The 25,846-nt window shown below is 43.5% G+C and overlaps 1 protein-coding gene across 7 annotated transcripts in view; it reads right to left on the bottom strand.

Moving 5' to 3' along the window:
* The window catches only part of Myof (myoferlin), a 150,634-nt gene extending 143,778 nt beyond the window's left edge, over positions 1–6,856 (bottom strand). For 3 of the 7 annotated variants that reach the window (XM_027407444.2, XM_027407448.2, XM_027407449.2), the window contains exon 1: positions 6,650–6,853. In XM_027407444.2, the coding sequence (XP_027263245.1) occupies positions 6,650–6,737 (88 nt within the window). In that variant the 5' untranslated portion in view covers positions 6,738–6,853. Of the gene's footprint in view, positions 1–6,649 lie in introns of all 7 variants that reach the window. The other 4 variants (XM_027407446.2, XM_027407445.2, XR_003483726.2 and 1 more) reach the window with 3 other exon arrangements.
* Positions 6,857–25,846: the final 18,990 nt, after the last annotated feature.

The following is a 25,846-nucleotide window of genomic DNA, read 5'->3' as shown; positions in this document are numbered from 1 at the left end:
AAGCAAAGGCTGTATTACTCCAAGATGTCTCTAATCTTCTGCCGGCTCCATGCTTTCAATGGTCAACACTGAAAAAGCATATCCCGCATCCATGTGTCAGGTGTTGGCGAAGGCATAAACATCCCATGCCACTGGGACAGGGTGAAACCAATAATCAGAAAAAAAAAAAAAAAACAGAAAAATGCCAATGCCCCTGGTTGAGGGCACGGGGTGAGACGTGTTGTGGAGGAGGGAAGGAAAAACAGGGCATGTTAATTAGTTTCTAAAAGGCAACTGTGGTTTTGTAAATGATAGAGAACCAAAGAATGTGCCTTTGGGAAATGTACAGTCCCCATGCTTCAGCAGGGTGGGGCCACCGTCCTTCAGGAGTGAGTGTCCAAGCCCTTGTCTCCCGGAAGTGAGGAGAATGACTCAGTAGATTAAACAGTTTTTGCCTTCCTGAGTATTTGCCAATACAATATCACGGTTCTGCTGAAGTACCCATGTTCCACGACCACCATCGGCTGGGAAGAATCTTCTAGACTCTATAATGTACCACAGGTGGATCAAGGTTCTATCTGAGCAGCTCACCTTCACAGACTACAGCAAACAAGCCCTGTGAGAGCTTCCACCCATCAAATTTCACCATTCTTAGTGGAATCTCACAGCTTTTTAAAGTTTATCTAAAATTTCTTTTTAAAGTTATCTCTGGACAGTAGAGGGATGGCTCAGGGGGTAAAGTGCTTGCTGAGCGAGGGCAAGAACCTGAGTTCGAATCTCCACAGCCTACATAAAGCTGTACACAGTGTGATTCTATCATTCCAACTCTTTCAATGCAAAGACAGGAGAATCCCCAGAGATTTGTGTGTCACCTACAAACAAGACACCCGCCTCAACAGTGTGGAAGATGAGAAGTGCCACTCAAGGCTGACCTCTGACCTGCATACATGTGCCACTGGCATGTACATAGCACACACACACAGCACACACATACAGATACATACACACAAAAAGAAAAAGAAAAAGGAAGGACAATGTCTCAGTGCTTTGAATGTTTCTCACACAAAGAAATAAAAAAAATCTTAAGGTAGTAATTATACCAATTTGCCTTGATCTGATCAACACACACACACACATACACACACACACACACACACACACACACACACACACACACACACACACTACATGCTTACTATATCCCCCAATCTGGCTTTGAATTCAAACCTTCAATCTTCCTAACTCTACCTGCTGAGCGCTGGGAGTGCAGACATGCACCACATGCCCAGCAGTGTGGCGTAATACAGCAGCATATTGCAGTACCGCACTATATTTCATAAGTATAAGCCATCACTGTGTCACATAAAAACAAATTACACTTAAAAATACAAGACTTGCAGCAAGAAATCACACATACACACACCCCACACATACACACATATTCTACATTATATCCCCAAATGAAAATAAAATCAAACAATGAATCTCAAATAGTAACTTCTTTTTATTTATTTGATTTGGGTTCATCATTGTATTTATTATCATTATTATTATAAAAAACTATTTGATGGGCTATTGTAACTATACAGTGAAATTCATTGAGATGCATAGACTTCCAGTCTGGTTAATTTTAGTGTGTGATGTTTTTCACTTGCAAGTTTCTTACAATAAAGTTTTAAGTAGTAACAATAACTGCTTAATTTTGTTTCCAATAACAAAGTAGTTCTTGCTAAGAAACAGGCATGTGGGGCCAGTGAAATGGCTCAGGGGTGTAGGTTTGCAACAACAGGCAAGTCACTATCAGAAGACCCACAAGCCATGGGGAATCTCTGCAGATTTATTCCTTCCAGAGAGGCTGATCCCCATCCCTGCCCCAATCCCCACTCCAGCCCATCCTCAAAGATTCTTAAGGAGAGAAAGTGATTTCCTTAAGCTTTCAAAGTTGGGGCTGGTCATAGTGGCTAGTGTCTTTAATCCCAGCACTAGGGAGGCAGAGGCAGGCAGATCTCTGTGAGTTGGAGGCCAGCCTGGTCTACAGAGTGAGTCCAGGACAGCCAGAGCTATGTAGTGAAACCCTGTCTCAAAAACAAAACAAACAAACAAAGAAAAAAGGAAAAAAAGATTTCAAAATTGGATGTACTAATTGGAAGAGGCACTAACAGTGTCTAGGCTTACACACTAAAAAATGTTCAAGGGTAATAAGAATGCAAAAAATCACATACTAACCCAACAATTACCAAGTGGACATCTGGACAGAAGCAGTAGACACCCCACAAGTGTCAAGTGAAAGGTTCAGGCATTATGCTGGCCTGCCTCTGTTACCTGCCAGAACGGTCAGCCCAGGGTTCCATGGGAACTAAGTCTGCACGCAGGTGCAAAGGACCCCTTTAAAAGACAAACCCCTGCCCATTTATGCTGTCTCTACTCTTCTCTCTCCTCTCTGCTCTGCTATTCTCTTCTCCCACCTACGCTCTCTCTGTCTCTCTATGGCCACCGGCCATGGCGGTCAGGCATTAACCTTGTTTCTCTTCTCTCTTAGTCTCTCTACTCTGCCGGGCCTATAATAAACTGGTTAACATGTCTAATATGTCTAATCTCATGTCTCATCTGCCTCTTCTTTTATTTCTATTTTAAGCAAAAGAATAACATCAAGAAGACAGGAAACTTGGGGGCAAAATGACCCTATCGTCAGGACAGGATAGCAAAACTGCTATTTGGCAGCCATGTTTCCCAGGAGAGGGATGATCCTGTGACTAAAACACTGCCACGTTGAAAACGAACACCAGGGTAGGAATATACAAGAAAGATTTCCCTCCGCTAACCTTGTCAAGAGAATTCTTTCACACAGCAGCAAGGGATGAGTTAGAGGGAACACGAAAATGTATCGTAGCATCCATCCACCAAAATGACCTCTGTGTGTGTGTGTGTGTGTGTGTGTGTGTGTGTGTGTGTGTGTGTGAGAGAGAGTGTGTGTTTTAGAAACAATCATTTTACATATCAATCCTCCCTTCCCTCTTCCTCCCATCCTCCCAAGCCCCCTACCAACCCACCCCCAGCCTGCTCCCCAAGGACGGTGAGGCCTTCCATGGGGAATCATCAAAGTCTGTCACATCATTTGGGGGAGGGCCTACGCCGTCCTCCGATAAAATGACCTTTTAAAAAGACTACAGGCCAACAAACAAAGCAAACAAACAAAAACTTCACAGCATCAGCCCTTCAGAAGTGCGCATGCTCACAAGAATGGAACAACTTGCATGTCTCCAGAAAGAGGCTGGACGAGATTTAAAACCAATTGCTCAGGCTAATAAACCGGATGTGATGGCATAATCCTCAAGATGCAGCATCCGGGAGACGGAGAATGAGGAGGATCAGAAATTTCAAGTCATCATTGGATACCTACGGACTTGAAGGCTGGGCTCTGCCTCAAATGCGCCCCTGCCTCAAACAAACAAACAAATCGTTTGGACCAGTGATTCCCAGGAAGAGTGAAAACAATAGGAAGGACTGTAGAGCGAATTTTCACTTTTCCATAGTTTTGTTTTATTTTGCTGATATTCGAAGAATTTAAATCTTTTCTTTTGTTTGTGTGATTGTGTGTGTCTCTGTGTATGAGTGTGTCTGTGTGTGACAGTATGTGTATGTCTGTGTCCAAAGTAAGTGTGTATGTGTGTCTGTATGTGAGTTTGTGTTCCTGTGTGAGTGTGTGTATGAGTGTGTGAGTGTTGGGGGTGGGGGTGGTCAGAGGACAAGTTACAGGAGTATGTTCTTTTTCTCCATGTGGGTTCCAGGGACTGAACTAAGGCCTACAGTTTTGGTAGCAAGCGTTTTTTAGCCTTTGAGCCTTCTCCAGCCTACGATATGGCAGAACCTAGGTGGTGGAGCCTGTAAGAGCTGGGAACTTCCAGGAGGACTTAGAACACTGGGGTGTGTCTTTGAAGAGGTTTCAAGACCCTCATCTTGTCCCCTCCCCTTTTCTGATCATAATGTGAATAGGGTTGCTTTGCCACCTACTCCTACCAGGAAGTGCCCCCCCACCCTCCCTTGGAGGCTGAAAAGTTATAGACTGAACCTCCAAAACCCTGAGTCAAAAGCAAAGTTCTCTCTTCCTGGGTGGCTAGCTCTGTCCTTGTCACAGTACTGGAAAGCTGATGGACCCAGCCTCACGGTATCCACACGAGCATCCTCATGCCCATGTCCTCTTCCTGACATCACAGAAAGGAGGCAAAGCTGATTTTCCCCCTGGTCATTTATGAACATTGACACCACCATGTAAGATCCTCGGTTCTATCAGGACTTAATCCTACTTGATTTTACACAGCACTCAAAACTGGACACACAACAGGAAAGGCTTTGCCATCACCAAGGTTTTCAGACTTCTGGGAAAGAAGGAAGGCAGGAGAAGCCATACCCATTACTGTCTTTCCCATACCTCCTAAGACACTAGCTTTCAGAACTCGCTGACAGCAGATGGTCAAAGTCTTGGTACTAGAAAGTTGCAACATCTTAAAGCCAGAAAGAGAGTCCAGGCAGTCGTGGCACATTCCTTTAGTCCCAGCACTCAGGAGGCAGAAACAGGAGGATCCCTGTGTGTTCCGGGCCAGCCTGGTCTACAGAGCGAGTTCCAGGACAGCCAAGGACACTACACAGAGAAACCGTCTCAAAAAAAAAAAAAATGCTAGAAAGAGAGTATGCAGTACATGCCAGGGCTAAGGAAGCTGAGACCCCAGTGGTTAGAGCTGGGATAGCCCAGGTTATCAGATATTTAGGGATGTTGGCGAGTGTCCAGATGTGCAGGACAGATGCAGCTCAATGGCAGTGTGTGCAAGACCCTAGGTTTATCCCCAGGATGGAGAAAAAGGAGACTCTATCAAAAAGAAAGGCTTCCCACATTGAGTGCAATGATCTTTCTTGTGTCAAATGAGTGAATGAATGAATGAATGAATGACTTCATTACACAATCTCTACAACTAAAGGCAATCAGAAATGTGATTGTTTGGTGAGACCACATTTACCGTTTTAAAAGTTTCCCCATTTCAATTGAGTGTTTTCATTCATCAACATATTTTCTGATAATTAAAAATTTCAGTTACTTCATATTTTCCCTAGATAAATTAGATTTAAGTAATAATTCCAGATTATTCCATAATCTACAATTTGTCTCAAAAGTGACCTCTTAGTCCCAGCCCCTTTACATGCCAATGATGAAAAGTGCAAATTCTTCATGTTATGTCAGTGTTGAGTAACAGCTTTAAGATAAATAGGTTTTTAAAAGTCAAATGATTTCCCGTAATCCAGAGTAAGAACTGTAAACCACACTGTCCCGTAAGAGTCTCAATTTTGCTTCCTAGGTCCTGTCACCTTCCTACCTCCCTTCCTTCCTTTCTCTTCCCTCCCTTCCTTTCTTCATCACTCCCTTCCTTCCTTCTTCTTCCCTCCCTTCCTTCCCTCTTCCTCCCTCCCTTCCTTCCCTCTTCCTCCCTCCCTTCCTTCTATCTTCTTCCCTCCCTCCCTTCCTTCCTTTCTTCCTCCCTTCCTTCCCTTCTCCCCCCTCCCTTCCTTCCTTTTTCTCTTTCAAACTAAACAGCCATTTAGCAGCTTTGAGTTTTATGTTTTTCCTTTTCTTGCTCACCCTTGGAAAAAAAAAGATTTGAGAAGAGAAACAGAAATAGACACAAGCGTGGAGAAAGGGGTAAACTACACAGAACCTGTGAGGGAGAAGTTGTCAGATTCCTAGGGTTGGAGGGAAATGTGCCAAGGTGTGGTTAGGAAATGCCAGCCTATCAAAGCTCTAGTCCAGCAGGGTGCCCCCACTGAGAAGTGAGCTGGGGATCTTACCAAGACCATGGCCACAGGGAAAAGAGAAGAAGCCCCCAAGTTCAGGTTTGCCTCAGCCCTCCAACCCGTGCTGTGGTCACCTGCCCTGCCTAGTAGGAGGGGGGAGCATCCTACCTTTGCAGCCACCGTGTCCCCGCCACCGCAATCACAGTTAGTGTCATAAATAAGTGCTTGGAATTCCAAGAGGCCTTTTAAAGACCAGCCAGTCTAAACTTTCTTCCCTTGTTGTGCAGAGGAACATGGAGACATAGAGGAATGATGAAGTCATTTGCCCAAGGTCACACAGCCAGACTCCCAAGCTGCAGATGTGTTTCAGAGAAGCTCCTTCCGGTGGGCAATCCCAAAGTTACAGAACATACCCAAACACCCCAACTCCTGGAGACGCAGAACATGAGTAACTTCATAACCCACCGAAAGCCCAACGGACAGTAAAAGCGGCGTGGAGCTGGTTAAAAGTGCAATGATGTGGCCAGCAGTTAATGAATTGCTCTTCTTTCTCACAAGGAGAGAAGGTTTTAAAAAACCCTCGTCCATGGACACTAACTTTGAACTAACAGAGCCCTTTATACCTGAAATCTAGAAAGTAGCATATAAAAGTCACCCCAAGAGTTTACAGAAAACGCCAGGTCATTCAGCGAGTCTCAAAGCCCTGGAGAAAGTTAAATGCCCTCAGCAGTGATCTATCCTGACCTGCCCAGGTAAACCTGGACCCGCCAGGGGAACAGAGAGAGGATTGGCTTCACCATCCGCCAAAGAGCTGACTTGAAAAGAACGAAATCCAAGTGCCCAGCCTTCCAGAAAAGAGTTTCAGAAAGAGAAGAAAACCTTGCCTTACCCTTAAAGATGACAGAAACGATAGGATCCGGTTTCCCAAATTTCGTTTTAGGGATGTTAGTGGCCGATTCCACAATCACTCGAAGCATGGCTCTTAGAGAGAGTTGCAGCCCAGCGGCGGCCGAGAAGACGCGGGCGCGGGCGCTGGCGCTGAGCCCTCCGCCCCGGGAGAGGATGTCTCCAGGCTAGGGGAGGTTTCTCCAGGGCGGGGAGGGTGGAGGAGGCGGGGTGGGGTCGGGGCGCTCTAGAGGGTTATTTGCTGAAGGCCCAGTGTAAACTGATATCCACACTCCCAGACTGCACGGCTTATGAATTCAGAACATGTGGGCCTGTAAAAGGACACCACGACGAAAAGTAATTTTGTGCAGCAAATGAAACAACGATGGGTTTGGGACGAATTGCAGGCAGTTCAGGAAAACCACAGAAATGTTATTTGCCTCTTAGCAGCAACTCGTGGAAACCAACTCGTTGTTTTTCTACCACCTCTTGCACTGTTTACCGAATTTCGTGGAGTTTTAAAACTACTTAGTCGGATTTTAATTTTACTTTTGCGTTTTCTTCTCGCGCAGGTGGACACGCCCCCTCAGCAACATTAAAGGCTTTTAAAAAGCTGCAAAGAGGCGCCCCCTAGTGTATGGTGCAGGAATAGCTGAGGTTATGTCCGAGAACTGGAAGAAACAGATTATACAGATTTCACTATCTTTGGTCCCTTTCCTCCCCAACAGATTCGCCATAGGAACCCTTCGAAAGTAGGATTCTAGCTTCTCTGGACCACAGAAAGCTAACAACCATCAGTGGAAATGGAGAAGGGACTGCCTGCTTCTAAAGAGAGCGATGTAAGGCTATGCAACCTGATGGTTAGAGCCCATGAGTAGTCCTTCACCACTTAGAGCTACTTCACGGGAGCAAATTTCTTAGCCACTTTCTCCTTCCAAGTCCTTATTTGCAAATAAATATAGATATGTGTTGTAAGACGCAAGTCCTGTGGGGCCTGGCAGAAAGCATGTAGAAAATCACACCTGTCTTGCTAGAATTTCATCATTTCCATAGTCTGTTAATGCAAGTTGGTAACTCAGATTTCAGAATGGCCAGATCAGGCTGTGGAAACATAGAACCTATTTTTGCTTCTGGTATACAACCAAGAAGAACCAACTGGAAGCAGGCAGCTCGAGCGTATTGGGAAAGTAGAACTAAACTTACAGAATTCTCTCTCTGTAAGTTTCTCAAAGTAAGGAGCTATATACAGAATTGTATTTAATGGCCACAGACAGTCTAGATGAAATTTAGAAGACATTGATTTTGTTTAATTTAATTGTTTTTTCTCCTTTTAGTGTGAAATATGTTTCTCTAAAAACGAATTCATCTTAAATGGAACCACTTAACTACCCTCCAAGAATGCCACACTGTACAAGCCCCTGGCTGTGCCCCACATGGGAAAATCATTTTTGTCCACTAGAAAATCACACTTGATTTTCCTTTATTAAGTTAGTTCTTTGACAATTTCATACATGTAAATAATGGGTTCTATGTATGTTCTCTCCCTCCCTCCCTCCCTACTTCCTGTCCTTCCTTCCTTCCTCCCTCTTTCCTTCCTTCCTTCCTTCCTTCCTTCCTTCCTTCCTCCCTCCCTCCCTCCCTCCCTTCCTTCCTTCCTTCCTTCCTTCCTTCCTTCCTTCCTTCCTTTCTTCTATCCTTTCTTGGCTTTTCAGGACAGCGTTTGTCTGCTTAGTTCTGGCTGTCCTGGAACTTAATATGTAGACCAGGCTTAAAATCAGAGATCCGCCTCCCGAGCGCTGGCATGAAAGGTGTGCCCCCTGCCCAGCTTCCCCAGCCCTTTCTCACACCATTGTCACTCTCCTCAATCCTTCCTTTCCCCTTCCCTAGGTTTTTGTGACCTATCTAGTTTAACCAGAACCATCCGTGGGACCACTGAATTAGGGCTAGCCATTAAAGCCTGGTGGAGTCACCAGTAGGGACACATCTAAAGACAATGACTTCCTGACTTCAAATCTATCAGAAACAAAAGTCCATCGAGGGGAGCAGGGCTTTCTGAGCCCATCCTCCATCCCTGGCTGGCTGTTGAGGCCTCATTCTTATGCCTGCCTGGTGTATTCATCTGCAGTTATTTAGACTTCCTGATTTCAATGCCTCAGAAGACTGGATTTCAAGATACTGCTTCAAGGAATGGCACAGAACATAAATATGATGAGAGGTTATGGCTATGGACACTCACCAAGGACACTGCAATGAGTTTCACATGTTAAGTGGACCTTGGTCACTAGGTGAATGCATTACAAGGATAACTTCTACGTTCATTATAACAGCAATGGACCACCTCAAGTTAGGAGGAAAAGCATGAATTCTCTAGCAGGCAGTGGAAGGTGGAGTGAAAATACCACCCCCTGAAATGAACATGATAAATTAGATGTACATCAAAGGCAAGAAGAACCATATCCTAACTCTAGGGTCCTGGAGGACACGTCATTTTGAAGACACCAGAGACACTGGCAGAAAGCTACTCTCATCCCCAAGAACTTCAGTCCTTTGTAGGCCAGTAGATAGAGATTCTGTGACTTTGTTAAAGTTTCGATTGGTGAGGTAAAACACCGTGATCAAAGGCAGCATGGGGAAGAAAGGGTTTATTTCATCATTCACCTGAGAAGTCAGGGCAGGAACTTTTTTTTTTTTAGTTTTTCAAGACAGGGTTTCTCTGTGGCTTTGGAGGCTGTCCTGGAACTAGCTCTTGTAGACCGGACTGGTCTTGAACTCACAGAGATCCACCTGCCTCTGCCTCCTGAATGCTGGGATTAAAGGCATGCACCACCCGCCCATCCAGGGAAGGAACTTAATGAGGCAGGAACATTGAGAGGTCACGGAGGGGTGCTGCTTACTGGCTTGCTTGTTCAGCTTGCTTTCTTATATCATCCAGGACCACCAGTCCAGGAATGGTATCACCCACAGTGAGCTGGGTCCTTCCCCATCAATCATCATCAAAGAAAATGCCCTACTTCTTTTGTGCCAAGTTGGCAAAACCAACTAGCACATTCTGGTACAGAACTAGGCTAATGTCAGTGGGGATGATAAAACCCCAGAAAAACAAATCACAGGGGGTGGTGCCTATATCTCAGAAGCCGGACATGAGGAATTATTATAATAAGCATCCACAGTGGAATAGCAGCCAATGAATGCACACAGTATCACAGCATCATTCCTAGGAAACAGCATCCCAGAACAGAAAAGACGGGTGGCAAAGAAGAGTTCTGTTTGGCGTCATCCAGATGCTTCCCAGGCAGTCGGCAGGCACAGGACATAGAACCCAAAGAAAGATCAGGCCTCTAAGAAGAGTCTCCTGTTTCCATAGCAGGTGTTCATGACAATGACTTCTCTAACTCATCCCTCAGTGATGGACTATTACCTGGAAGTGTAAGAGAAATAAACCCTTTCTTCCCAAGTTCCATTTTGATCATGGTGTTTTATCACAGCCATAGAAATCCAACTAAAACACTGAATATTTAGTTGTAATTGACATATTGTGGTCATTGATATAACCACCACATGGCCTTGGTCACTGGAGTAAAAGCTTTGGCTGTGAGAAATCCTTCTTCCCCCAAAAACACTCCCTAATAAAGGCCCTGAATGAATCGATGAATGAACTGTGCAGGGCTAAAAATACACATGCTAGCTAGCCATGGAAAGACATAAAAGAAACCTAAGCACTACTAAGTGAAAGAAACCAATCTGAAAAGGCTATGTGCTGTGTGATTCCAAGGATATAACCTTCTGCAAAAGGCAAATGATGGAGGCAATGAAGAGACCAGCAGTTTCCAGGAGGTAGGGAGGAGGGGGAGCACTGCACAGGAAGAGCACTGGGGACTTTGTGGACAGTGAAGCTCTAGTGCTCTCTATGAAATTTCCAGCATCAATGTTTTAAATTTTCTCCAATCTCTACAAGACAAATATTATTTTAAATGTGCCTTAAGACACCTTAAGCATGTTTGATAAGATACATCCAATTTGGTCCTGTAAAACTGTTAGGAAAGCCACGAGAAGGATGAATCCCCCAGTTCCTAGCATTTATCTTCTGGATTCTTTCATTTGGCATGGAGAGTCCTGAGGGAAGGCAAGGAGGGTTTCACACTCCGACTGCAGGAATTTGAACTGTTTGCTGGAGAAGAGTTTGAAAGAGAACTCTGGGAGTGAAGGGCAGCTGCAGGGGTTTGTGTTGGAGGTGGGTCATGTGCAGAGACTGCTGGTCAATTAACTCCATTCCGACATCACAATGGCTTGTACCGTGTGTGTGCATGTGTGCTGCAAACACAATTAAATGTGTGTGCCTCTGTGTATCTGTATGTGCCTGTGTGTGTGTGTGCCTTTGTGTGTCTATGTGTCTCTGTGTGTGCCTGTGTGTGTTTATATGTGCCTGTGTGCATGCCTCTGTGTGTATTTGTCTGTATATGCCTTTTCATGTGTGTGCCTTTGTGTGTGTCTATGAGTCTCTGTGTGTGTCTGCGTGTGTGTGCCTGTGTGTGTATGCCTGTGTATGTATATATGTGCCTATGTATATGCCTTTTTGTGTGTGTGCCTTTGTGTGTGTATGTGTCTGTGTGTATGTTTCTGTGTGTGGTGTGCCTGTGTGTGTTTGTGTACCTTTGTGTGTACCTGTGTGTGTCTATGTGTCTGTGTGTATGTTTCTGTGTGTGTGTGCCTGTGTGTGGTGTGCCCGTGTGTGTATGTGTGCCTTTGTGTGTACCTGTGTGTGTCTATGTGTCTGTGTGTGTGTTTCTGTGTGTGTGTGCCTGTGTGTGGTGTGCCTGTGTGTGTATGTGTGCCTTTGTATGTGCCTGTGCGTGTGTGTGTGTGTGTGTGTGTGTGTGTGTGTGTGTGTGTGTGTGTGTGCCTGTGTGTATCTGTAGAGAGGTATGCTCTGGGTATTAATGGTGTGTTCATTACTTTTCTCATCACTTTCACAAAACTGACAAATAACTGAGCTGGGGAAAGGCGCTGGGCAGAAAATCATGGTGGTGGGAATGAGTGGTGTTGTTGAATATTGCTTTAACTAAACAAAGATATGTTACAATTGTTTATGCTGCAGAACATTACTTTAGTTGTGTAAGGTTATGTTACATTTGTTTTTGTTGCATTTGTTTAATGATGTAAGGATGTGTGTTTAATTATGTAAAGATGTGTTACATTTGTTTCACTTTGCCTTAGGCACCTGGATTATCTAATAAAAAGCCAATACCTGGGTAGGAGAGGGATAGGCAGGGCTGGAGAGCACAGAGAATAAGTAGGAGAAGAAATCTAGGCCTGAAAAGAGAGAGGAGAGAATGAGGGAGAAAGAGAGGTTCACACCCAAGACCAGAAGCCAGAGGTGCCAGCCAGCCAGACACAAGAAGCAGTGAAAGCAAGCTATACAGAAGGAAAGAAAAGGCCCCAAGGCAAAACATAGATGAAGAGAAACAGCTTAAGTTGTAAGAGCTAGCAAGAAGCTAGTTAAGTTAAGGCTGAGCATTCAGAACTAATAGTAAGTTTTTGTGTAATGATTTGGGAGCTGGTTGGTGGCCCCAAAGAAAAGGCCTGCTACAGTATGGTTGAAGAAACAGAAAGAAGACATAAGAAGAGTCCAGGATGAACTCCAGCACCATGTCTACCTGTGTGTCGTCATGCTTTCTGCTATGATGATAATGGACTAAACCACTGAATAGTAAGCCAGGCCCAATTAAATGCTTTCTTTTATAAGAGTTGCCATGGTCATGGTGTCTCTTCATAGCAACAGAAACCCTAAGAAACATAAGCTCACAAGATCTTTTTGCCTGATGCTCACTAACTTCCTAGAAGAGCAGACAATAATGGCCACTGGAATTAGAACCTACTGTAATACAAAAAATAAAAGACCCAGAGACTAACATTGGGATTCAAACTTCAAGCTGAATATCAGAAAAGCAAAGCAGCCTGCCAATAGCTCTCACTTGTAGCTCAGTCTGAAAGGGCTGATCCATGCACGAGCTCTTCACTAAGTCCCAAACTGCTGCCTCTCCTCAGTGTGGCTGGAGAGCAAAAAGCCTCTCTGAGACCCCGTTTCTGTCTTGTATAACTTCCCTAATGTTGGGATTAAAGGTGTGAGATATAATTCTCTTTTAGACTGATTTACTCTTGTGTAAATCTGGGTGGCCTTGGACTCACAGAGATCCATCTATCTCTTAATCCTGAGACTAGGATTAAAGGTGTGTACCACCACATCCCCGATCTGGCTTCTATGGCCTGTGACTGACTTTGCTTTCTGAATCCTCAGGCAAGCTTTAATAAATCATAAACAACATCTTACCACAACCTACTTCTTTGGGATTCAATAATGACTGAAGACCAGCAGCTCCCTAGTGTAGCATATCTTTCTCTGTACCACCAGCCAGCTCTCAAATAATGACACAGAGACTTCTTATTAATTATGAAGGCTTGGCCATTAGCTTAGGCTTATCCCATTGGCTCTTATAACTTCATTAACCCATTTATATTAATCTATGTTCTATCATGTGGTGTTAACTCTCTTCCATCTTGCACCTCCTGTTTACATCTCCCAGATGCCTAGATTCCTCCTCCTCTTTCTTTCTCTCCCCAGGAATCCTACCTATACCTCCTGCCTAGAGATTGGCTTTTCAGCTTTTTATCACACCGATCACATTATACACATTCACAGTGTACAAAAATCCCACAACATTTCCCCCTTTTGTCTAAATAAAAAGGTTTTAACTCTAATACAATAAAATTTTATACAATGAAAACAATTACCAGGTAAGAATTACATTCACAATGTCCAGTCCATTTGCATTTGACAAATTCAGAGAAAATACTCCATTATATATCTTATCTTGGTGAGTCCAAAGTTTTATAACTATTTCACGTTCTTTCCTAACTTGTGTTACCAAACCAAAACTGTCTTTTTACACCTCAAAAACATTTTCTTACATAAACAACTTAAGCTTTTATATTTCTCAACCTTATAAACTTTACATCTCTTGTGTAAGTTTTTTTTTTAATTTGATAACAAGGAAAACCATAAGTATTACTGTCTCATCTTCAACTCCATCAGAGAACCCAAGAAGGATATATATTACCTGAGTACACAAGAAGTACAGAGCGAATGACTTCCAAAACTAAGAAACAGCAGAGACAGCTGACTGCCTGGACAGCCAAACAAGGTTCCTTTGTAACATTAGGCATTCATATTTGCCCTCCAGGCTTACAATATCTGGCAGACTTTTTTGTGAAACAGGAATTTTGAAGGACTGTCCAACTTTGTCTTTGCAAAGCTCAGCACTCATTTTATTCTGGACTACTGTCTTCGGGACTGCGAATGGAGCCAGCCGTACAGTCCTGGGTCCGCTTCTAAGTGGGCGTGTGTGGACTTGGGGACACTAACTACCCAACAGCGCTAAGGATGGGACAGGAAACACCAGATCATCTCAGGAGGGCTTCCAGTAGATACCAAAAAAGCCACAGTTTATTGAAGAATCTACTTAAATAGTTCTCCAAGGGCAGGGGCAGTACCAGATAGAGCTGATATCAAGTAATTCTTTTAATTCAAGAGTCACCTAAACAGTCTCTAGGCATGTAGACAAAGTTCTCAGCACAGGTGCAGCACATTCAGGATCTGGACCTGTTCTCATGCAAACGAGGAGACATTCTCCACTGAGGCCATGCCGTCCTGCAGCAATTAGCCAGCATCAGCAATACAATGGAGGTTCAGGTTTCTGAAAGATGGGGCCAGAGGTTTGGACTCTGAGAAAGTTTCTGACTGATAATTTTGGTCCCTGACATCATTTTTTGTATCCAGCTTGTCTAGTTTGGACAGCAAACTGTCAGCAGTTGAGGCAAGAGCAGTTTCTTGCCCAGTAGCTAACTTTGCCACAATAAAAGTAAATACCATATGGAGGTTCTTCAATGCCCATCATCCTTTTTTGAAGTAAATTGGTGTGCCAGGAGTGAAGGGACCAGCTCCCCATTTCGGCAGCCATAACAGCCGGACACGTGCTTTTCTGACCTTGCCTTAGTCACTAGAGGTTAGGTGCCTGCCTTGTTGCAAGGAACCAATCAGAAGTTAGCTGGTGGTGCTATGCTTTATAGCTCTGAGTGTGCTTTACAGACAAGTGCACAGCAATGACATGCAGAGCATAGCAACCACCCTGGGAGGGCCTATGGGCCATAACAACCAGTTGGCCAATCAACACAGGGCAAGCCCTCCAAGCCTGGAGGCACACCAATCCTGAGCCTGTGTGTACCCCTAGACACTCCCCTTACGCTGCCCTATAAGATCTCTATGTAGACACTTAGCAGTGTCTTTTGCTAGCCATCCCCCATGGCGGGTGGGTGAAAGAACCGAGCTAACATGGGGTTAGCTCGTTAAAAAAACAATAAAGCCTCATGCAGTTTGCAGCAAGCTCTTGAATCTGCCTGGTGATTGGGGTGACCCCGGTTGTGGGCTGAGACCCCGGAGGCCTGAGTTTTCCAGGGGTCTAACAGGAGCAGATGTGTTTTACTGTCATGAAGACCTTAGGTTATTAAAACATCTTAAATGTCATATTCTGTGGGTCTCTGAAGTGTTTGAAGACCATCTATCTAAAATATATCTCTGTTTGACCTTGAAAATATACTTAACATAGCCACAAAGCTGACTGTTAGATGATTAACTACTAACCTGTATTTCTTCATTATCCTAAATAGTTTGTAATAAAGGACTAGAAATTTATATTACATTGTTAAATGAGCTGCATAGATACAATACCTTAAACAAAAGTAGAAAAAATATACAATATAGTGAAAATAATTTTAAATTTGTAGCAATATGAAAAATATCTTTTTTAAAAAAAAACATTTTATTTATTATGTATACAACATTCTGCTTCCATGTATATCTGCACACCAGAAGAGGGCACCAGATCTCATAACGGATGGTTGTGAGATTCCCACCATGAATTCCCACAATTCCCACCATGTGGTTGCTGGGAATTGAACTCAGGACCTCTGGAAGAGCAGTCGGTGCTCTTAACCTCTGAGCCATCTCTCCAGCCCATGAAAAAATATCTTAACCATGAGTAGAGCATTTTCTAACAAAAATAACCATAAAATTATATCAATATACAAAAATCCATACCAATGTAAAATATTTGAGATTAATAGCTGCTTCTCAGTTTGAAATACATCCAATAATTTACTCTTTTATCCTATCATTCCTATAGTCACCTTTTTTTTTTTTCTTTTCAGAAAGAGGTCCTTGAATCTAACCTCTCTTGCTTAGTTTCCTCCCTTACCATGACCAGTAGTAACAATTTACAAACAACCCCATTAAATGATGACAAACATCCATCTTTAGGGACTCCTGAGAAAATTGAGATAATGGTCAAGTTCTGGGAAAACTAGCTGTAACATTTGTTATACAGTAGCTGGGCAGTGGTGGCACACGCCTTTAGTCCCAGCACTCAGGAGGCAGATACAGGCAGATCTCTGTGAGTTCGAGACCAGACTGGTCTACAGAGTGAGTTCCAGGACAGCCTCCAAAGCCACAGCGAAACCCTGTCTTGAAAAACCAAATAATAATAATAATAATAATTATTATTATTATTATTGTTATACAGTCTCTATGTAATGGGAAAGTGCAGGGCTCATCTGAAGTCCTGGCTAGAGTACTCTGTGAGGCTGGACCATTCCAGCTAGCAGCTTTGAAGTTGTCCTGAGCACAGTGTAGTTGAAAACCGATCTGTGGTGGTGTTTGTAGCACAAATAACAGAAACCCAGAGATAGATATTGGGGTTCAAGCTGATGGTCAGATAAGCAAAGCAACCAGCCACTAGCTCTTAGTTCTACCTCAGGCTGAAAGGGTGGTCTGACCAGCTTCATGAATCCTCAGACTGTAATCCTATACTGCTGCCCCTCCTCAATGTATTTGGAGATTAATTCTCTCATGAGACCCTTTGGTTCTTCCTTTTACACTTCCCTAGTGCTGGGATTAAAGGCATGTGATCCCAAGTGCTGAGATCACCTTTGTGTGAGCTGTTTCTGTTTAGGACAGGCTAAATTTCATGGACCTCAGGGTGGCCTTGAACTAACAGAGATCCATCCTCTTATCTCTTGAGTCCTGCAATTAAAGGTATGTGCCACCACTGCCTGGTTCTGTGGCTAGCTAGTATGGCTTCTGGGATTAAAGGTGTATATCACCATTGCCTGGCTCTATAGCTTGTGGCTAGCTTTACTTTCTGTACCCTCAGGCAAACCTTAATCATAAATAATATATCACCACAGATATTTGCTATTGAAGAGACCAGCTCCCTGTTTTGACAGCCATGACAGTCTAAAAAGTGCTTGCCTGACCTTGCCTTGGTCACTAGGAGGTCAGATGCCTGCCTTGTTGCAAGGAACCAATCAGAAGTTAGCTGGTGGTGCTATGCTTTACGGCTCTGAGTGTGCTTTACAGACAAATGCACAGCGATGATGTGCAGAGCATAGCAACCACCCTGGGAGGGCCTATGGGCCATAACAACCAGTTGACCAATCAACATAGGGCAAGCCCTCCAAGCCTGGAGGCACACCAATCCTAAGCCTGTGCGTACCCCTAGACACTCCCCTTACGCTGCCCTATAAGATCTCTAGCACTTTCCTCAGCCATCTGCCATGGTGGATGGATGAAAGGCCAGAGCTAACATGGGGTTAGCTCCTTAAACAACTGCAATAAAAGACTCATTGCTTTTGCATCGAAATGGGCCTCTTGGTGATTTGGGGGTTCAGAATTTGGTCACAACACTATCTTAATGGTATTACCACAATCCGGGTGGAATTGTCATTGTGGAGCCCCATAATTTTTTTTTTTTGAGACTTCACTGGTCACTGTTAGGAATGGTCATGGATCACTGAAGAAAATTTGTACATTTTAAATGTCATATGCAGCAGATCTCAGAGAGGCTAAAGGTCTATAATCTATTAGGTCTATCTGGGGTACACATACTTAATTCCTAGTTACCTGCTTCAGACTAAAGCCCCAAGTCATGTATAGGAAACTAGATGAAGACTTTTTCAAGAATTAGTACTCTATATGACCATTAATATCTCAACAGATATATATATATATATATATATATATATATATATATAATAACCTTATAAAATTTTACATAATTTTTATACCTTAAGAAAAGTTTTAAAGAGTCCAGATGAAACCAAAGGATTATGAGATTAGTGGCAACAGAATAGTTCCTTAATTTTGGTTTTCTTCTGTTCCATATTAGGTGGCTCTTCTAATATGAGACAAAGATTTTGGATGTTCCTTTAACAAACATGTTTGGGTTTAGAGAAGGAGACAACTGTAGGGAGTAACCCTAGCCCCGCCCAATAGTCCTGGGGCAGGTACCAGGTGGACCTGGGGACTCGCCCATAAGGGCGGGGTGAAGGAAAGCCGGCATGACGTAAAGGGGGGCTTCTTAAAGGACTGCACGTGGGGACCGCGCTCTCTCTTTGTTCTGGCCGCGCTGGCTGGGTTCTTAGCCTAGCTCTGGCCTGTGTTTCACCCGGCTGTGCTTGGAAATAAAGAGACCTTAATCCAATAGACAACCATGCTCAATGCTTTGATTTTTTAATTGAATTGGGACCACAAAAAGACCATTTGACTTTTATGTTTGCAGAGAGCAGCAGCAGAAACAAATATTTGAGAAAACTTATGAAATTTTATCCTGTTGGAAACGTTCTATATCATTAGGTCAATTTTACTCTTTTGCTTGGAACATTTTTCTCTGGATGATTTTTCCTTCTTCTTCAGATGTCTCATTTGTCCAGTGGTCTTCAGATTCCTTAATTGGATGCTTTTATTCTCCTGGAAAGACAAAAACAAAACCCTGTCCCAAACCTAACTTTGGGGAGTAATGTTGTTTTCCTGGCAGGTTATAGCTTTGTTAAGAAGAAATGTTTTTTGTTGTTGTTTGTTTGTTTGTTTGTTTTGTTTTGTTTCTCGAAACAGAAAAAGTATTACCTTTTAATAATAAAAAATATTTTTTTCATACCTGATCAAATGAAGGAAGGCATTTACCAGTCTTATAAGTTAGTTTGGATTGAATGACTAAGCTGTTTGATGAACTATTACCTCTCCTAATCAAGAGGTCTCTTCTGTTTGAATCTAATCTTTATTAATTTTGATGGTATCCAGAGCTTTTCTTCTCCATGGGAAAAAAAGCAAAGCCTTTCCCCCAGTGTTTTCTCTTTCCAAGTTGAGACATTCTTAAAATATATAGGTTGGTTTAATTTACTAGTTTCCATTATCCGATGTCTCTCAGCAGCTATTGTTTTGTACATTTGTGCATTTGAAAAATTCAAAGTCAACAAAGCACCATATAGGATCTAGACGCTCTGTGTATTTTCCATCTTTATGTGGCTTATTTTTTAATATTATTTTACTCTCTCTTTAAAGACTATTATTTTTAAACTTTTTTTCTACGACTGTCTATATACCCATTTTCTTTTCTTTCTTCAGCATCTAAGCATATTTTTAAACATACTGTACCTTCTTAGAGGTTTTCTGTGTCTGGACTGCCTTTACCTTAGCACCTGCAGCATTCTCTGACTGAGTGAGGCAGTCACCAGAGAGAGCCACATCTCTATACAATGCCAAGCACTGGCCTGCCTGAGGGACTGCAGGACTAGGAGACATTCTCACTGGGTTCCTTGTCCAGAAATTTTCTTAGCTTTCTCAGACCCTATGTCTGGGATATTCAAGCCTCCACATTGGATGCCATTTGTAGCATGTATTTCTCTATACTGCCAACCAGCTCTCAAATAACAACACAGAGACTTCTTATTAATTATGAAAGCTTGGCCATTAGTCTAGGCTTATCCTACTAGCTCTTATAACTTCGATTAACCCATTTATACTAATCTACGTTCTATCATGTGGTGTTACCTCTCTTCCATCTCAAACCTCCTGTTTCCTCCCCATCTCTCCTTGAATCTCCTGTGCACCTAGATTTCTCTTCCTCTTCCTTTCTCTCCCCAGAAATCCCACATATACCTCCTGCCTAGCTATTGGCTTTTCAGCTTTTTATTATACTAATCACAGCAATCCATTTTCACATAGTGTACAAATATCCCACAGCACCCTAGAAATTGCCCAGGACTCCAGAACAAGATTGGGACAGCTGAGACATCCAATCTCATGGACTGAACAGTTCTGGGTTCACAGCCTTTTTGTCAAGAGACAACCATTGAGTATACATATTCACCCTACCAGTCCCATTCTTTTAGAGAACCCTGATGAATACAGGTAGCAATCGTACTGTAACCCAGCACTGGGCATACCGGGGCAGAGACAAGCAGATGCCTGGGATCCACTGGCCATCCAGCCTAAACAAAATAGTGAGCTCTTGCTTCAGAGAGACCCTATCTCAAAAATGAGAGTGATTGAAGAAGACACCTGAATTCAAACTCTGACCTGCATACACAGACACATAGGTTCACTCTCCCCACCCCACATGTACACATCACACATGTAAAAATTTTTATTTCAAAAAATCAAAAGCTTGATTTGGAGTCATACTGAATATTTTCTGAGTAAAATTCTCTGTCCATCCACTCCTCAGCTGGGACCTCACATTTGTTTCCTTGTTCCCTACCTCTGTCACTTTAGAAAAGTCTGCCATTAATCCCTGTGAGTAGTCTCAGGCCTGCCCTGGAGCACCAGGGAGAAGAGGAACAGAGAGAATATTTGGAGGAAGAATACAGAAATGAAGAACAAGATTGTAGAGACAGTAAAGAGAATTTAGCAGAAGAAAATGTAGATTTACAACATCTAATTTCAATTCCAGTTTCTCAGCTTTTCAGGAATGTATTATCTAACAGCATGGCATCCATCTATTTTAAGATGGCATGATCTATTTTAAGACCTTTATGATATATTTGATGATATATTTATACAGAAATGATTTCAGTTAACAATTAAAATACATTTTAGGATTAAAGTGCTAGTCTTTACTAGCTTAATTATAGGGCTTTGCACAGCGGTGAACACTATTTTTAAGTAATTTCATGCAGTTGTCTTTCAGTATACATGTGAGATTAGTTCTATACTGTACCATGGATGCATCCACAGTGCTTTAGTCCCTTACATGAAATCAAACAGCATTTGCATATAAATTATACACATCCTTCTATAAGTCACTTCTAGATTACTTATAATACCTATAATATGTTAGTACTCCAGGAGAAGTTATTGTACTATATTGTTTAGGGAATACTGACAATGAAGAAAGTCTGTACATATTCAATAAAGGTTTGTTGTTTGTTTTCCTTCAAATACCTTTTATTCTATAATTGGTTGAATCCCTGAGAGTGGAATCAATTTAAAAGGTGAACCAACTGTAAATAGTATTTTAAAATTTTTATTCCTTTAAAGACCTGTTTGGCAGTGACCAAGACTAAACAGAAGTCAGGGGGGAATTAAGTATTTCAGAACATTTGGCTCTGCTTTTTGTCACTATTCAAGATACTTTGGGAAGCTAAATTTCTGAGTGAATATGGCCTTCTCTGAGAAAGCATTAATCAGGAACTTGGGAGATGACTCAGTTTGTAAAGTGTTTGCTCTGCACGTATGAAGATTGGAGTTTGATCCCTGGAACGCACATAAAAGAACCAGGCAAGGTGACATGCAATCACTGGCCAGTCAGCCTAGCCGGATAAGTAAGTTCAAGTCTGTGGTGGTTTGAAAGAAAATGGCCCCCAAAGAAAGTGGCACTATTAGGAGGTATGACTTTGTTGGAGTAGGTGTGGTCTTGCTGGAGGAAGTGTGTCACTGTAGGGGTAGGCTTTGAGGTCTCTTTTGCTCAAGTTTTGCTCAGTGCGACAGGGAGACCATTTCCCGTTGCCTTCTGATCAAGATGTAACCAGCACCTGCCATGTCTACCTGCCATGATGATAATGGACTGAACCTCTGAACTGTAAGCTGCCACCTCAATTAAACATTTTCCTTTATAGGAGTCACTGTGGTCATGGTGTCTCTTTACTGCAATAGACATGGTGTCTCTTTACAAGGCCTCATGCTTGTTAGGTATGTGCTCTTTCACTGAGCTCTATCACCAACCAATATTTCAAAAATTAGCCTACAAAAACACCCTGCAGTAAAGAACATTTCTTATATGCATACTAGTGCTGTCCATTAGGAATGTAACACGAGTCACATTCACCATTTTGGACTTCCCACTAGTCACACTAAAACATAAACACAATAGCTAAGATTGATTTCAATGTTGTATTTTAGCTAGTCAACCAAGGATATTATGGTTTTAATATGTAAGAAGATAAACAAGAATTAGTATACTCTTTTATATTCTTTTTTATACTGTCTTTAAAATCTGCTGTGTGTATCAGATCTCAATTTGTACATTAAGTTTTCATCAGAAGTATTTGTCCTATATTTAAATTTTATAAGATTTGCAACTCAAAAGATATGTGTATGCCTTTTTTTTGTTGTTAATGGCATTTACTTATCCTGTGTGTGGACGAATTTATAAAGTCAGTAGTCTTCTACTGTGTGGATCCTGAGGATCAAACTCAGACTTGATAGCTTGAGCTTTTTTTACCCACTGAACCATCTCACTAGCTCCTGTACTTAATTTTTATCCCAATAATGGAATTAGGTGTCAATTTTAAAACAAAATTAAGTAAAATTTAAAACTCAGTTTCTTGATCATAGCAACCATGTTTCAAGCAGTCATCAGCCAGGCGAGGGCCAGGGCTGCCATATTGGACAGAACACCAGGAGTTTTCTGTCATGGCAGAATGTTCTGTTAGACATGCAGTTTTCAGACCGGGTCCAATGGACAATGAAAGACCTTTTGGAAGATGCAACCCTTCAAATCCAAAGGGCCTCCAGATTTCCAGCGAGTAAGTCTAAGCATTCAGCACTGTTTGTTTCCTAAGAACACTGTCCTACTGGGAAGAAAATGAGCTCTCCTGCTGAGATAAAGACTTACCCTGCTCCTGTCCCACTTTTCCCCTTTCGTGAACAAAGATGAGTTTTGAGTTGGGTGAACTGTCAATATCACCTTGAGAATATGACCACCTTGAGATGTTATGGAAACAGCCAGCTGCCTATCTATAAAGAGCAAACACTGAAGTCTAGATCCAACAACAACAGCCTTTACAAAATTAACCAAGCCTCCCAATGAGCCTGTTCCTCTTTCAGTAGTCCCTATTCACAGGGCAGTTGCCAACAGAGCCAAGGTCCTGGAGGGCAGGTGTGGAATTGCAGTGTCTGGTCCCACAGGCCCCAGTCTGGGCAGCAAATATTCACATCTTGATTTCATTCTGACAAACTTTCTCCTACCCCTAATCCCTCCCATCTGACACTTTAACACACAAATATGAAGAAAACCAAAACTGTTCCCTGGAAATGAAAGCATACACAATGCCCTATTCTACTTGCTACATCCTGCACTCTCCAGAATTAGCTGCCCACTGATATCCTCCTTTCGTAGATCACCTGTTCCCCAAAGTTAGCTAGAAATACAACCCTGCCCCTCCTGAGCACTCCCTTGTCCCAAGTTGTGAGAGGTCAACTTGCCAGAAAGGGTGCTTGCCAGAAAAGCTGGTCACAACAATGGCCAGACACGAAAGCATCCACCTGCATTCCTTATGGCTCTATGTGAAGAAGGGTAAGGCGTGTACAGCCAGCACACCAGAACACTCTGCTCTTTGGAACACTGGGTTACTGAGGACTCCACCTATTTGGGGCCCATACACCTTTGCTTGAAAAATATGACAGGGGCAAAATGGCCATTGAAAGGTTTAAAAGCCTTCTAGTATGTCACCATGTGGTTAATAAGGCTATTCTGTAACACGAAAAATAAAAGACCCAGAGACTGGTTTTGGAGCTCAAGCTTCAAGCTGAAGAACAGAAAGGCAAAGCAGCCAGCCACTAGCTCTTACTCTACCTCAGAGTGAGAGGTGATTCTGGCTCCACCAAACCTCAGACTGCTGCCTCTCCCTAGCGTGGCTGGAGAATCCTGAGACTGAATGTCTTCCTATCCTTAATGTGGCTAGAGAATGAATCCTTCCTATCCTCATTGTGGCTGGAGAATGAATATCTGATACTGAAGACCCTGCCCCTATCTTTTATACCCCTCTAGTGCTAGGATTAAAGGCATGTGATCCCAGATGCTGAGATCATTTTTGTATAAGCTGTTTCTCTTTAGGACTGGATATATCTCTTGTAGCTGTGAGTGGCCTTTAACTCAGTCGACCTCTTAATCCTGAGTCCTGGGATTAAAGGTGTGTGTCTGGTTTCTATTGTTTGTGGCTGACTTTGCATTCTGAATCCTCAGGCAAGCTTTAATAAATCATATATCATATAAATAATATATCACCACACTATTCCTTCTCCCTCTCTGCCTCTCCATCCATAGACTTCAGGAAGGAGGAAGAAGAACCCTGTTTCTTGGATACATTTTCCTCCTTAGAAAATCTGAAATTCCTAACATGGTTTCTCATTCACTTGGCTCAGTAACACGAGGGTTTGTTGCCTTTTACTTAGCACACTACATTTGTTAATCCCTAAGCATTTCCTGAGGATTCTATCATTTAATCCTCACAGCCACACTCAAGATAAAAATAGAGGCTCAAAGATGCTAAATATTGTACTCAAGGTCACTCATCTATTAAGAGGCATTCAGAATCGGGCGCACACCTTTCGCCGTTGTCTGAGCTCAGGAGGAGAACTTCAAAGCTGCTAGCTGGAATAGCCTAGCCTCACAGAGTACTCTGGCCAGGACTTCAGATGAGCCCTGCACTTTCCCATTACATAGAGACTATATAACAAATGTTACAGCTACTTTTCCTAGGACTTGACCATTATCTCAAATTTCTCAGGATTCCCTAAAGATTGCCCACAGACAACAGGAACTAATTTTAAGAATACAAGGGCCGGTGGTGGCGCAGGCCTTTAATCCCAGCACTCAGGAGGCAGACACAGGCGGATCTCTGTGAGTTCGAGACCAGCCTGGTCTAACACGAGCTAGTTCTAGGACAGCCTCCAAAGCCACAGAGAAACCCTGTCTCGAAAAACAACCCTCCCCCCCCCCAGAAAACAAAGAGAGAGGAAGGGAGGGATGGAGGGAGGGGGGCATTCTGGAGTTTAACCCTTGTACTACACAACCTTCCTGGGATGCTTTGCTACTGAGTTTTTCGTTGTAAACGTCTGGCATGCTTACTTTCGGTCTAAGAAAGACACGCCCTAGCAAACAATAAAGTTTTCAAGGACGCCAACCGAGACCCAGACTTGACCGATAAAGACACATCCTCCCGTAGGGCAGCAATCTGGAGTCGCTGCTGGAGCTTAATCTCAGCTTTCAAACTGGGAATGCTTATCAGCGCCCCGCTCCGCCCCTGACTTTGGCGGAAATGAGTGGTCCATCGGGAAGAGGAGTAAGCTGTGCTTCCCTGGGGAAAACAGTTACCCCGGAGATGGAGGGGCTCCATCTTACACACAGACAGACTGGTTCTCGAAGAACAGTCAATCCCAAGTGAGGGTCACAGAGCTTTGTCCTATGGGGAGGGAGCAGCAGGGTCAGAGCCCGCAGAGAAATTAACTGCGTGTCCGATTCTGTCCTTGGGCCCGTTCCTACCATCTCTCGGCCCTTCCCCCACCCCACCCCACCCCACCCACACCCACACCCACACCCACAAGCAACCCCTCTCGGGTTAGGCTGGAGCCCCAGTCCAGGATCGCGCCCCGACAGCTCTTAAGTTTCCCGCTTCTATTCCGCCCGCCCTCTAGCTCCAAGCCCCACCCCCAGAATCCAGAGCCCGCCTTCGCCCCGCCTGCCTCAGGTTCCGGGCCCCGCCCTCAGGCTCCTGGGCCCTCCCTTTCTCCTCCAACCTCGATGCCAGGCCCCGCCTCTCCCATTCTCAGATTGCAGGCCCCGCCCTCTCCCGCCAGCTCCAGATTGCAGGCCCCGCCCTCTCCCGCTTGCCTCAGATTGCAGACCCCGCCCTCTCCCGCCAGCTCCAGATTGCAGGCCCCGCCCTCTCCCGCCAGCTCCAGATTGCAGGCCCCGCCCTCTCCCGCCTGCCTCAGATTGCAGACCCCGCCCTCTCCCGCCAGCTCCAGATTGCAGACCCCGCCCTCTCCCGCTTGCCTCAGATTGCAGGCCCCTGCCTCTCCCGCCTGCCTCAG

This window comes from Cricetulus griseus, chromosome 3 (genome assembly GCF_003668045.3).
Source record: "Cricetulus griseus strain 17A/GY chromosome 3, alternate assembly CriGri-PICRH-1.0, whole genome shotgun sequence".
NCBI lineage: Eukaryota > Metazoa > Chordata > Mammalia > Rodentia > Cricetidae > Cricetulus > Cricetulus griseus.
This window is presented reverse-complemented; position numbering and strand designations above follow the sequence as displayed.